The sequence below is a fragment of the Hemitrygon akajei genome, chromosome 4 (assembly GCF_048418815.1).
Source record: "Hemitrygon akajei chromosome 4, sHemAka1.3, whole genome shotgun sequence".
In the NCBI taxonomy this organism is placed as follows: domain Eukaryota; kingdom Metazoa; phylum Chordata; class Chondrichthyes; order Myliobatiformes; family Dasyatidae; genus Hemitrygon; species Hemitrygon akajei.
This window is the reverse complement of record NC_133127.1, coordinates 102,219,592-102,234,112: the sequence shown is the minus strand read 5'-3', so window position 1 is coordinate 102,234,112 and position 14,521 is coordinate 102,219,592. Positions and strand designations below refer to the sequence as shown.

The window sequence follows — 14,521 nt, the reverse complement described above, 5'->3', positions numbered from 1 at the left end:
ACTAAGCACATCTTTCCCTCTTTACCCCTCTCAGCTTTTTTGCAGGGATCATTCCCTCCGCAACTACCTGGTCCACACGTCCCTCCCCATAGATCTCCCACCTGGTCCTTATCCCTGCAAGCGTAAGTGCTACACCTGTCCCTACACCTCATCTCTTACCACCATTCAGGGCCCCAAACAGTCCTTCCAGGTGAGGCAACACTTCACTTGTGAGTCTGTTGGGGTAATCTATTGCATCCGGTGCTCCTGGTGCGGCCTCCTCTACATCGGCGAGACCCGATGCAGATTGGGAGACCGCTTCGTTGAGCACCTCCACAATAGACAGGATCTCCCGGTTGCCACCCACTTCAACTCTGCTTCACATTCCCATTCGGATATGTCCATACATGGCCTCCTCTACTGCCATGATGAGGCCAAACTCAGGTTGGAGGAGCAACACCTCATATACTGTCTGGGTAGCCTCCAGCCCCTTGGCATGAACATTGAATTCTCCAACTTCCGGTAATTCCCTTCCCCCATCCCAGTTTCACTCTGCCTCCTCTTCTAGCTGCCTATCACCTCTCTCATGATTCTGCCTTCTACTACTACCCAGTGCTTTCCCCTTAGATTCCTTCTTCACCTTTCCTGCCTATCCCCCCGCTTCCTCTCCCCACCCCTTGATCTTTCCTCTGATTAGTTTTTCACCTGCACCTTCCACCCTCCCCCCAGCTTCTTTATAGGGCCCCTGCCCCCTCCCTCTTCAGTCCTGACGAGGGGTCTTGGCCCGAAACGTTGACTGCTCGTTTCCACGGATGCTGCCCGACCTGCTGAGTTCATCCAGCGTGTTGTACATGTTCCCTTTAGAATGCTGCTGCTTTTCTGGGATAAACCAATCCTGCGCCTTTGGAATTACTCCCGAAACTAGCCATTGCTGCTCTACTATCATCCTTACTAGTATCCCCTTCCAATTAACTTTGACCAGCTCCACTCTCATGCCTCTGTAGTCATCTTTAACCAAATGTGATACCGATATATCCAGTTTTAGCTTCTCCTTCTCAAACTGCAAGGTGAAATCTATTATATTATGATTACTGTCTCCTCAGGGTTCCTTTACTTTAAGCTCCCTAATCAAATCTGGTTCATTGCACAAAACCAAATCCAGAACTGCCTTTTATCTCATGGGCTCAACCATAAGCTGTTATAAAAAGCCATCTCATAGGCAGCACATCCTTAAGTTGTGTTGGTTGTTAAAGCATTTCACTATGTGTTTCGAAGTACCTGTAATAAATAAATCAGAATCCAAATTCAAATTCTAGATTCCTTCTGTTGGGATCCAGTACCAAGCTGATTTACCCAATCTATTTGCATATTGAAATCCCGCATGACCATCGTAACCTTGCCCTTTTTAATATGCCTTTTCATCTCCCACTGTAATATGTACCCCACATCATGGCTACTAATTGGAGGCATGTATACAACTTTGCATCAGGGTATTTTTACCCTTACAAAGATCAACGCATCTTGTGATATCAATGATTCCGATACCAACGTAAGAGATGGGTATGGATGACAAGGAAGGTTGTCTATGTACAGCAAAATACTGATCAGATGGAAAGTCAGAGCAATGATAGATAAAATTTAATACTAACAAGTGCAAGTCAAAGCAGTTTGAGAAGTCAGATAGGATTAAATAACACTAATGAAGAGAGTGATGTAGGGTCGAAGTTCATATTTCACAGACAGTGGCCAAATAACTGGATAGGATGATGAAGAGACCTTCATACACCAGGGCATATAATGCAAGAGCTTATGTTACAGGACAATGGTTGGGCCACGTTTTAACTATGTACAGTTCTACAGAAAGGATGATTGCACTGGAGAGAGCACAGAGTAGATACACCAGGTGGTTGCATTGCCTGGATTGGAAGGCTTCCATTATAGAAACATAGAAAACCTACAGCACAATACAGGCCCTTCAGCCCACAAAGCTGTGGTGAACATGTCCTTATCTTAGAGCTTACCCGTAGCCCTCTATCTTTCTAAGCAATCCAGGAGTCTCTTGAAAGACCCTATCGTTTCTTCCTCCACCACCATCACCGGCAGCCCATTCCAAACACTCACCACTCTCTGTGTAAAAAACTTACTCCTGACATCTCCTCTGTACCTACTTCCAAGCACCTTAAAACTATGCCCTCTCATACTAGCCATTTCAGCCCTAGGAAAAAGCCTCTGACTATCCACACGATCAATGCCAATCATTGTCTTGTACACCTCTATCAGGTCACCTCTCATCCTCCGTCACTCCAAGGAGAAAAGGCAGAGTTTACTCAACCTATTCTCATAAGGCATGCTCCCCAATCCAAACAATATCCTTGTAAATCTCCTCTGCATCCTTTCTATGGTTTCCCCATCCTTCCTGTAGTGAGGTGACCAGAACTGAGCACAGTACTCCAAGTGGGGTCTGACCAGGGTCGTATATAGCTGCAACATAACTGCTCGGTTCTTAAACTCAATCCCACGGTTGATGAAGGCGAATGCACCGTATGCCCTCTTAACCACAGAGTCAACCTGCATAGCAGCTTAGAGTGTCCTATGGACTCGGACTCCAAGATCCCTCTGATCCTCCACACTGCCAAGAGTCTTACCATTAATGCTATATTCTGCTATCATATTTGACCTACCAAAATGAACCACTTCACACTTACCTGGGCTGAACTCCATCTGCCACTTCTCAGCCCAGTTTTGCATCTTATCAATCACTGTAACCTCTGACAGCCCTCCACACTATCCACAACACCTCCAACCTTTGTGTCATCAGCAAACTTACTAACCCATCCCTCCACTTCCTCATCCAGGTCATTTATAAAAATCACAAAGAGGAAGGGTCTCAGAACAGATCCCTGAGGCACACCACTGGTCACCAATCTCCATGCAGAATGTGACCTGTCTACAACCACACTTTGTCTTCTGTGGGCAAGCCAGTTCTGGATCCACAAAGCAATGTCTCCTTGGATCCCATGCCTCCTTACTTTCTCAATAAGCCTTGCATGGGGTACCTTATCAAATGCCTTGTTGAAATCCATATACACTACATCTACTGCTCTTCCTTCAGCAATGTGTTTAGTCACATCCTCAAAAAATTCAATCAGGCTCGTAAGGCACGATCTGCCCTTGACAAAGCCATGTTGACTATTCCCAATCATATTTTACCTCTCCAAATGTTCATAAATCCTGCCTCTCAGGATCTTCTCCATCAACATACCAACCACTGAGGTAAGTCTCACTGGTCTATAATTTCCTGGGCTCATTCTACTCCCTTTCTTGAATAAAGGAGCAACATTCACAACCCTCTGACTAGTGTGGAGGGCTGTCAGAGGTTACAGCGGGACATTGATAGAATGCAAAACTGGGCTGAGAAGTGGCAAATGGAGTTTAACCCAGATAAGTATGAAATGGTTCTATCTGGTAGGTCAAATATGATGGCAGAATAGTATTAATGGTAAGACTCTTAGCAGTGTGGAGGATCAGAGGGATCTTGGGGTCCGAGCCCATAGGACGCTCAAAGCAGCTGCGCAGGTTGGATCAGTGGTTAAGAAGGCATATGGTGTATTGGCCTTCATCAACTGTGGAATTGAATTTAGGAGCCGAGAGGTAATGTTGCAGCCATATAGGACCCTGGCTAGACCCCATTTGGAGTACTGTGCTCAGGTTTGGTCGCCTCACTACAGGAAGGATGTGGAAGCCATAGAAAGGATGCAGAGGAGATTTACAAGGATGTTACCTGGATTGGGGAGCTTGCCTTATGAGAATAGGTTGAGTGAACTCGGCCTTTCTCCTTGGAGCGATGGAGGACGAGAGGTGACCTGATAGAGGTGTATAAGATGATGAGAGGCATTGATCATGTGGATAGTCAGAAGCTTTTTCCCAGGGCTGAAATGGTTGCCACAAGAGGACACAGGTTTAAGGTGCTGGGGAGTAGGTACAGAGGAGATGTCAGGGGTAAGTTTTTTACTTAGAGAGTGGTGCGTGCATGAAATGGGCTGCCGGCAACAGTGGTGGAAGCAGATATGCTAGGGTCTTTTAAGAGACTTTTAGATAGGTACATAGCGCTTAGAAAAATAGAGGGCTTTGGGTAAGCCTAGTAATTTTTAAGGTAGGGACACGTTCAGCGCAACTTTGTGGGCCGAAGGGCCTGTATTGTGCTGTAGGTTTTCTATGTTTCTATGTATCCACAACACCCCCAACTTTTGTGTCATCAGCAAATTTACTAACCCATCCTTCCACTTTCTCATCCAGCTCATTTATTAAAAAATCACAAAGAGTAGGGGTCCCAGAACAGATCCCTTAGGCACACCACTGGTCACCGACCTCCCTGGGGAATATGACCCATCTACAACCACTCTTTGCCTTCTGTGGGCAAGCCAGTTCTGGATCCACTACGCAATGTCCCCTTGGATCCTACTTTCTCAATAAGCCTTGCATGAGGTACTTTATCAAATGCCTTGCTGAAATCCATATACACTATATCTACGGCTCTACCTTCAGTGTTTAGTCACATCTTCAAAAAATTCAATCAGGCTCGTAAGGCATGTCCTGCCTTTGACAAAGCCATACTGACTGTTCCTAATCATATTGTGCCTCTCCAAATGTTCATAAATCTGCCTCTCAGGATTTTCTCCATCAACTTACCAATCACTGAGAGTACGACTCACTGGTCTATAATTTCCTGGGCTATCTCTAGTCCCTTTCTTGAATAAGGGAACAACATCCACAACCCTCCAATCCTCTGGAACCTCATTGATGATGTAAAGATCATCGCCAGAGGCTCAGCAATAACAAGGAGAGATTTGACAGCTGGGCATGTTTCCCTAGATTGAAGGATGATATGATAGAAGTTTATCAAACCTCTTCCTGCACAATGGGGGTATCAAAGACAAGTGGACGTAGTTTTAAGATACTGTAATAGGAAACAGCTTTAAAGAGAATCTGAGAAGCAAGTTTTGCATGCAAAACACGGGTGATATGGAATCAGAAACTTTTATTAGATTTATGAGACATTTAGAAGGACACTTAAATAAAGTAAGAGGATATGGCATTAATGCTGCAAAATGGGATTCTTGTAGTTGGATAAAAAGTTCAGCATGGACTTGGTGGACTGCATTACCCGATTCTGTGTTGTATGACTGACTATGATCAGCCATGGCAGAACAGACTTGAAGGTGGAAAGCCTATTCCTATTCTACTTTCAGTACTGAAGCCCTCAAGTATCTCAGATAAAAAGTTCTTAGACAGCACTAATTACCAATACGCCCCTAAAAGCATACACAGCATATTGTCTTTCCTCAAGTACACTATAATTAGCAACTGTGAAGACTCTCTTGGTTCCTTCACCAAAGACAACCAGAATCCAGGAGGTAATCAACTGCAAGATTACAGATTTGAATCATATTCTACAGGCACATGAAGATTGTAGTCCAAGAGAAAAACTTCTACAAAAAGAATAGAAAGTTGGAGGGAGAAAATAAAAACAAAGGGGGCTCTACAACTACTTCCAGGTAACTAATGCTGTGAAGGCCACCAAGCCAAAATTCCAACATATCCCACATCACTGGCAACAAAGAACATTTGCAAACTTCAAAAACACAGACGTCCAACACACTGAGTGGAACACTTCAAGGATCTTTTCAAGCAACTCTGTCCTTGACCAGACTGCCCCTGACTCTAGCCCCTCTGCAAACTATTTGATTCAGCTAGTAACCAAGAACTGACAAGAAATCAATGGCCATTTGAAAATAAGAATAGTCTCTGAAATGCCAGTATCCCTGCTTATATACTAACATTATGCAATGAGGACCTCAATCCATAACTTGCTGCACACATCTAGAATGTGAAAGACATAGCTGGGGACATCAGAGATTCAACAATTTTGACCATCTTTGCAAAAGGAAACAATCCGACTATTCAGTTGGGTCTCCCTGCAATCTGGCTCAGAGGAAGTCATCAATCAGCACCTCCTAACGGCTGAGATGCTCTTCCCTGAATCATAGTTTCTGGCATTTTGAAAGTACAAAATTTGTAATCTTTACCATGTGACAACTTCAACAGGCATCTAGGGAGTAGTAATAAAGCAATATATCTGGCTTTTTACCAACCTTACATACAATTGTGTGCATCTGCTTGGTTGTTTTCTGATTAAAACTTTTTCTGACCACTGGAAAGCCAGTACTTGAGCATCAGCTTGAATTTCTAACTGAACCCTAACTTACTGGCGGAGAGTGAGCACCTGAATACCTCCACAGTGTGTGAAGAAGTGGTTCTCACATCAGCTTTGAACAACCTGTCTTCAATTTTATGCCCCCTTATCTGAAATTTCCCAGTAAGGTAAATAGTTTCTTACCCAGAAGGTATAAAAACAGCTTTAGTAGTTGTGGTCAGGTTTTGCATTCAAAACAATAAGGACCAAGTTAAGTTAGAGAGTTAAAGATACAGATCAGTCATGAATTAACTGCACAATGAAACCCATTTGATCTGAGTGGCCTCTTCAATTCCTGTATCTTTCTATTCAAATAACTGCAGAGACTGATATCTGGTCTCAAAAATAAAAAGGGAAACAAGGTAAAATATTTTTTAAAGAGTCATTCTTGAATGATGTAGCAGGATTTCCAGACCCTTTGGTCTGGTGCAACCTGACAAATAATAAGTTAAAGATGGTCCTTGCAGAGGCTCTCAGCCTGGGTACAATCACCAGAGAGAACATTCAAACATCATCCCAGGAAATTCCACAGTTCAAGGATGGCCTTTGAATTCCAGTTGTGCAGACTTAGAATGAGAGGAAATTTAGTTTAGTTGACATCGTCCTACCATTATCTGATATCAAATCAAGGCTTAATTAAAAGGAACATTAAACTCTCTTTCCAGTGGATTAAAGTTAGCACAATCTGCATTGTATGATGTCAGAATTTTATCTTCCTTCAACAAATAATTACGTGTTGTTATAGCTTTGGAAGCACAATAACATTACAGCAATAAGCTCCATTTGGTAAATTAGACCATAACAGCACAACATCGCAGAGTACACAGGCCTTCTGACATAGCCCTTCAGTTTCCTAACACCCATATGCCTACCTAAGAGTAAAATATCCTCAATGCATCTGCCTATATTCTTTATTTCCATGAAAAACACAATCTCTGTTAATTTAGAACAAACAATATATACACTGCCTGACAAAAAAAATGTTTAATTCATTTTTGATTTCTGAATGGAATTCAACTCTGGAAACAAAAGAAATGTCACACTTGCATGGATGAATTGTAATATCATTTTCTGCCTATATCCTCAACTTCTCAAGTTAAACTACGTCTTCTCATTCGGCATTTTTATAGGAAACACTTTCATTTTACATTTGCACTTGCATTAGTATTTAATCCTTCATTGCACTTGACCATAAGACATAAGAGCAGAATTAGATCATTCAATCATGGCTGATTTATTTTTCCTCACAATCCCACTCTCTTGCCTCTCTCTGTAACTTTTGATGCCCTTACTCATCAAGGATCTGTTAACCTCTGCTTTAAATACACCCTATGATTTGACCTCCACAGCCTCCTGTGGCAATGAATTACACAGATACACTACCCTCTGGCTAAAGAAAGTGCTCATCCCTGCTCTAAAGCTTTCAATAGGTACATTTAGTGTCAGAGAAATGTATACAATCAATATCCATCCTGAAAGTCCTTTTCTTCACAAACATCCACGGAAACAGAGGAGTGCCCCGAGAATGAATGGCAGTTAAATGTCAGAACCCCGAAGTCCCCCAACAGCTCCCCCCTCCCACACATAAGCAGCAATGACCCCCCCACCCCCACCAGCAAAAAAGCATCAGCACCCCCCACCGAGCACTGAAGCGTGCAGCAAAACATCAATAAAGACACAGACTTGCAGTACCCCAAAGACTACTCGTTCACCTGGTATTCGACATACCACAGGCACAGGCTCTCTCTTCCCCCTCCCCCCAATAAGGGGAAAAAGAGGTGTCCTCTTTCACAGCAAGAGGGGAGACATAAAACAACTCACTGATTTATAGTATTAAAAGTCTGTTACGTCACTTTTCCCAAGCTCTGTGCCCAAAGAATTCGGGACCCTGGGCACACAGCCAGCTCGCTGCTTCCAATCTTCCATGTACTCCCACGACACATCACGCAGCAACACCAGCCTCAAGTCAGCTCATGTCCAGAGCCACGAAAAATCCGGCACGCTAGTCTTCCAGACCGCATCCTTGGCATATTGAAAAGCAGCCTTCTATTACGAGGCTGCGCCCTTTGGCCCTAGACTCTCCTACTATTGGTTTAAGAACTTTATTCCCATAGCATAAAGTTTCTAGAATGTGAGTGAAGTCAATTTCAATGCCATCGTCTATATTCAGTACACAGCTATAGACAGTCAGGTTTGTAGGTTCATTGGTCACATGGGTGTAATGGAGCATGCAGGCTTGTTGGGCCAGAAGGGCCTGTTACAGTGCAAAATTCTCTAAATAAATAACTGCGCAAAATGCTTGACAAATGGCTTCATTGTGGCGGACGACCGTTTTCAATATGGAGACTCTTCACTGAAAAAAGGCCTTCAGCAAAACCATCAGCTACCTCTGATAGCCCAAAACCTCATACAATTTACATCTGACAGTCGAGTAAGAACATTTCTGAAAAAATTGTGCAATGGGGGGGGGGGAATGTGCGGAAGGGAAGAGCAGAGCTACGTGCTTTAGGAGAGTGTTTTGATATTTGTGTTTGTGTGTCGTAGGGAGTTGTGCTTTGCCTGTTGGAAGGAAATATGTACTAGGGCAGGTGGTGTTTGTGTTCGAAGACGTGCAATTTACATTGTGAGGATATTCTGTATGTTATGGGTGACCAGTATGCTAGGAATACCTCAGGATCCAGCATGAGGTTTCACTATTGTCTCATAGTTCCAGCCATCTGGGTTCAATTCCAAATTGTGCTGTGAGGAATTTGTACATTCTCCCTGTCATCACATGGAATGTGCTAGTGTGTTAAATAACCCTTACTACAGATGGGTGGTAGGAGAATCAGGCCAATAAATGGACATGAAAAAGAGAAAAGGTGTAATGAGATTAACAGGATTTCTCCAAGGTCCAGAACAGGGTTAGGACAGCATCATAGGCAGAAGCCCCTATTTCTACATAATTCCTAAAGAACAGTTCTGGTGGTGATGTCACTACAAGGTAATACTTGCACCAATTTCTCTGGACACAGGATGAGATTGTTAAATTGCTTGAGCTAGAAAAGAAGTTTGAAATAAAAGAAATGCTTTGACATCTGGCTAGTTTATAACCAAGGTGAACAAGCATCTGACAAACACCGCAGAGCACAATTCATCAGGAAAATCGAACAATACAGCACAAGATCAGGTCCTTTGACCCAAGAAGTTGTGCCAAACTAATTCAGCCAATGACATTTGATACATTCTGCATGCATTTGATGACCCCCATCCTTCCATTCTCGGTACATTCATGTGCTTCTTAAATATCACCTTCCAACAGGGCTTTCCAGGCACCCACGACTCTCTCGATATAAAACTTGCTCCGCTCCATCTCCTTTTCCCCTCACCTTAATTCACGCCCTTTAGTATTTGACCCTTGGAAAAAGATTCCATTAACCCTATGTATGGTCGAAGAATTTTATAAATTTCTGTTAGCTTCAGCCCCTGCCTCTGACAGTCCAGAGAAAATAGTATCAATTTTCTAGTAGCTCATACTCTCTAATCCAAGCGGCATCTTCTCAAAAACGTCAGAACCCTCATACTTCATGACCAGAATTGATTGCAATACTCTAAATACAGCCTAACCAATTTCATAAAGCTGCAACATAACTTCCTGACACTTGAACTCAATGCATCCACTATTAAAGGCAAGAATGCCTTTGTCACCTTTACCATCCTATCAGCTTGTGGCCAGCTTCATGCAGCAGTTTTGTTGCTTAAGGCAATATTAGCAGAGACAGAATGTCCATTACACAGCTTAACATAATTGTTATTCTGACTGAAAGGAATATCTTTCACAGCAAATGATCGGCTTTGCTATTGAAAGCTGTTGGTGACCTTAGTTAATCCTAACAGTGTGTTTGGACACAAGATGTGCAGACCTGTGAGGAAGGAAGTCTTTTAGCTCAGCAGCAAGAAAGAGATTTGCAAGTTGTAGGGATAAATAAGTAATAATGCAAAATTCTATGTAGTTATCATATATATTGGCTTGGAAGTTGTATATTTACTTGTGAGAGGGGCTAGTAATAGAAACATTGAAAACAATAATGTTGAGTGCATGTTTAGTGATGGTATTGCCATGTTGGGGGGAGGGGTGTCCATTAATGAACTAAGCCATGGTCAGCAGGTCATGGAATTGGTAACAGTGTGTGTCCATCTCTGAAAATACTGTCCAGTTTGGGCTTACATTGTGATTGGGAGAGGGGTGGGGTGGATTGGTGTGTTCAGGGGAGTGGGGTGTGTATGGGGTCAGGACTGGAGTGGGTCAGTGTGTTCGGGGATGGCTGGTGTTTTCAGAGTTGGGGGTCGGGACTGGTGTGGTGTATTCAAGGGTGGGGTGTGTTCAGGGTTTTAGGAGGATGGTGTTCTCACTATTGAGAGGGTCAAGATTGCTGTGGGTCACAGTGCTGGGAGGGTCGGGACTGGGGTGTACAGGGGTGGGTGGGGTGGTGTTCACAGTGCTGGGAGGGTCGGGACTGGGGTGGGGTGGTGTTCTCAGTACTGGGGGGTCGGGACTGGGGTGGGGTGGTGTTAGTGTTGGGGGGTCGGGACTGGGGTGGGGTGGTGTTCTCAGTGCTGGGGGGTCGGGACTGGGGTGGGGTGGTGTTAGTGTTGGGGGGTCGGGACTGGGGTGGGGTGTTGTTCTCAGTGCTGGGGGGTCGGGACTGGGGTGGGGTGGTGTTCTCAGTGCTGGGGGGTCGGGACTGGGGTGGGGTGGTGTTAGTGTTGGGGGGTCGGGACTGGGGTGGGGTGGTGTTCTCAGTGCTGGGGGGTCGGGACTGGGGTGGGGTGGTGTTCTCAGTACTGGGGGGTCGGGACTGGGGTGGGGTGGTGTTAGTGTTGGGGGGTCGGGACTGGGGTGCCCGTAACTCACTCACCAGCTGTGTCCGCGCCGCCGGCCACCTGCCGGCCCAGGGGATCGTCCTGCCGAGCGGGAGCAGCGCGCTGACGGCTCTCCGGCCCCACGCCATGCCTCGCTGAGCTCCCTCTTCACTCGTCGGCGCCGCTCTGCAGGCTCCCGGAGCTGAACCGCCGAGTCAAGTCCGGGCGGCTCAGAAGGGTGCAGCCGTTCAACAAGGGCCGAATGACAGCCCAGCGGAGTGGAGTGGAGTGGAGCGGAGCGTCCTCTGCCGGCGCCGCTCACCGCCCTGTCCCACGCCCTCACAGGTGGTGGGCAACAAAAATCCAGGTCCGGGTCTCACAGAGGAATTGTGTTGGTAATAAGAGAGATTTGTGTTTATATAACTTCTTTCGAGATAGCATCAGGATGTTGTGCAGTGCTGCCGTTGGCAAGATGGCCGTAAACGGGGCAGACAACGTGTTGACAAGCTCCCACAAAGTGTTGGGACTGTCGAGCTCCTGCCTGGTTTTCCACCATCCTTCTAACAAAGGCACTTCCTACAATGTCCCTACGAAGAGTGTTTTATTCTTGAGCCTGCCTGCTCTCAGTAGCTGAGATACAAATAAATAGGTTTATTCATTTAATATAAGTGAGTTACTAAGCTTGCTGCTCAAACCCGAAAACAAAAAAAAACCCGGTGTGTGAGTAAATTGATTTTTCTCTGTACTCGAACTGAAATTATTTTAATACATTGTCGGTCGGCAGAGCTGTTCTTTATTATTCTCTGCTTTTAAAATGTAAAACAATATTGTATCAATGAAATATGCAAAGCGAGATGAGGTGGGCGGGGATAACACGGAACTTGTTACGTATCACAGACAACGGGAAATTCCAGAAATGCTTACAGGGTAATTGCTATTTTTGCTGGATCTGGCGAACGTGGAGCGGGGTAAAGCGTCTGGAAGACGATGCATTACATGGAAAAGGATAAGGTGAAGATGGTTTGCTGAAACGGAGCTACTTGTAGTGAACTGACGGGCGGAACAGGAACAATGAATTGGAAACAAAGAACGGCAGTCAAATTAGCAGAAGAGGAAACTAAGGCCTTGATGGAAGAGATAATTTAAAATCAGATTACTGTTGATACATCGTTACGAGAAAGGCAAGAATACAAAGATCAAGTTTCCTGGACGACTTCGTTAAAAAAATAATAGATGACAACGACATAGACCTGAAACATCTCAGCGATTCTGCGGATGTTGAACAACACAATGCCGGGGGAGCTCAGAAAACCAGGCTATGGAGCTAAATGAACAGTCGACGTTTTAAGTCCTGATGAAGGGTCTGGGCAGACAGGGACTGTTTATTTCCCTCTGGATGGTATTTGAATTCCCCTGTATTTTCTGTGTGTTTTTCTTGCGCTACACCTATTGCCAAAGATAATAGGTTATTTCCAATTGTTTCTGCTTTCAGTTTACATTTCCAGAATCTGAATTCATAAACTATAGAAACAGATCCTTTGGCAAATGCATCCATGCAAAAATGGTGCTTAGAGATACGTTTATCTGCAAGCCAGAGCGTGCTTGCAGATAAAGCCATAACTTATAGGAGCAGAATTAGGCCATTTGGCCCATCGAGTCTGCTCTGCCATTCCATCATGACTGGTTTATTTTCCCTCTCAGTCCCATTCTCCTGTCTTCTCCCTATATCTCTTCATGTCCTGACCAATCAAGAATCTATTAACCTTTGCCTTAAATATACCCAATGACTTGGCCTCCACAGCCACCTAAGGCAATGAATTCCACAGATTCACCACTCTCTGGCTTAAAGTCCTCATCTCTGGTTTAAAAGGACTCCCCTCTATTCTGAGGCTGTGTCCTCTGGGCCTAGACTCTCCTGCCATAGGAAACATCCTCTCCTGATTCACTCTACTGAGGCCTTTCAGCTTTTGATCTATTTCAATCAGCTCACCCTTCATTCTTCTAAATTGCAGTGAATACAGGCCTAGAACCATCAAGTGCTCTTCATTTGACAAGCCATTCAATCCTGGAATCATTTTCATGAACATCCTTTGACTCCAGTGTCAGCATATCTTTTTCCCTCTCAGTCCTAATAAAGGACCCATAACTGTTCCCAACACTCCTAGTGAAGCCTCAGCATCACATCCCTGCTCTTGTATTCTAGACAACTTGAAATGAATGTTAACATTGCACTTGCCTTCCTCATCACCAACTCAACCTGGAAATTAATCTTCAGGGAATCCTGCTCAAGGATTCCAAGCACGCACACAAAATGCTGGAGGAACTCAGCAGCCCAGGCAGCATCTAGGAAAAGAGTACAGTCTTTTCAGGCCAAAACCCTTCGTCAGGACCCAAGGACTCCAAAGAAAAGATTTTTGAATTTCCTCTTCATTTAAAAAATAGTCACTAGACACTTAGTGTCTACTCTTTTATTTTTCTACCAAAGTGCACGACCATACATTTCCCATCACTATTCCATCTGCCACTTCTTTGCCTATTCTACTAATCTGACTAAAACTTTCTGTAGGCTCTCTGGTTCCTCAAAACTACCTGCTCCTCTACCTACCTTTGTATCATCCACAAACATTGCAACAAAGCCATCAATTCTGTCATCCAAGAATCAGTCCAACACAAGCCCCTGTAGAACTCCACTAGTCACCAGCAGCCAACTAGTAAAAGGTCCTTTTATTCCTACTCTTTGCCTCCTGCCAATCAGCCACTGCTTTATCCATGCTAGAATCTTTACTGTAATAGCATGGGCGTTTAACTTGTTAAGCAGCTTCATGTGTGAAATGTTGTCATAGGCTTTCTGAAATCCAAGAATGCAAGATTTTGTGTTCACTACGGAAAAGGATATTGGTGATTGTAGGGATGACTTAAAGCGGATTGAAAAGCTTGAGCATTAAGACATTAAGAAAGAGGAGGTGCTGGAGCTTTTAGAAAGCATCAAGTTGGATAAGACAATGGGACTGGATGAGATGTACCCCAGGCTACTGTGGGAGGTGAGGGAGGAGATTGCTGAACCTCTGGCAATGTTCTTTGCATCATCAATGGAGACGGGAGAGGTTCCGGAAGATTGGAGGGTGGCAGATGTTCTTCGCTTATTCAAGAAAGGGAGTAGAGATAGCCCAGGAAATTATTGACCAGTGAGTCTTACTTCAGTAGTTGGTAAGTTGATGGAAAAGATCCTGAGAGGCAGGATTTATGAACATTTGGAGAGGTATAATATGATTAGGAATAGTCAGCAAGGCTTTGTCAAGGGCAGGTCATGCCTTACGAGCCTGATTGAATTTTTTGAGGATGTGACTAAACACATTGATGAAGGTAGAGCAGTAGATGTAGTGTATATGGATTTCAGCAAGGTATTTGATAAGGTACCTCATGCAAGGCTTATTGAGAAAGTAAGGA

General features: G+C 44.3%; 1 protein-coding gene across 3 annotated transcripts in view; it reads right to left on the bottom strand.

The window, feature by feature from the left end:
• The window catches only part of LOC140726571 (calcium uniporter protein, mitochondrial-like), a 112,989-nt gene extending 101,627 nt beyond the window's left edge, over nucleotides 1-11,362 (bottom strand). For all 3 annotated transcript variants that reach the window (XM_073043129.1, XM_073043132.1, XM_073043131.1), the window contains exon 1: nucleotides 11,131-11,362. In XM_073043129.1, the coding sequence (XP_072899230.1) occupies nucleotides 11,131-11,223 (93 nt within the window). In that variant the 5' untranslated portion in view covers nucleotides 11,224-11,362. The remainder of the gene's footprint in view (nucleotides 1-11,130) is intronic.
• Between the last annotated feature and the right edge of the window lie 3,159 nt (nucleotides 11,363-14,521).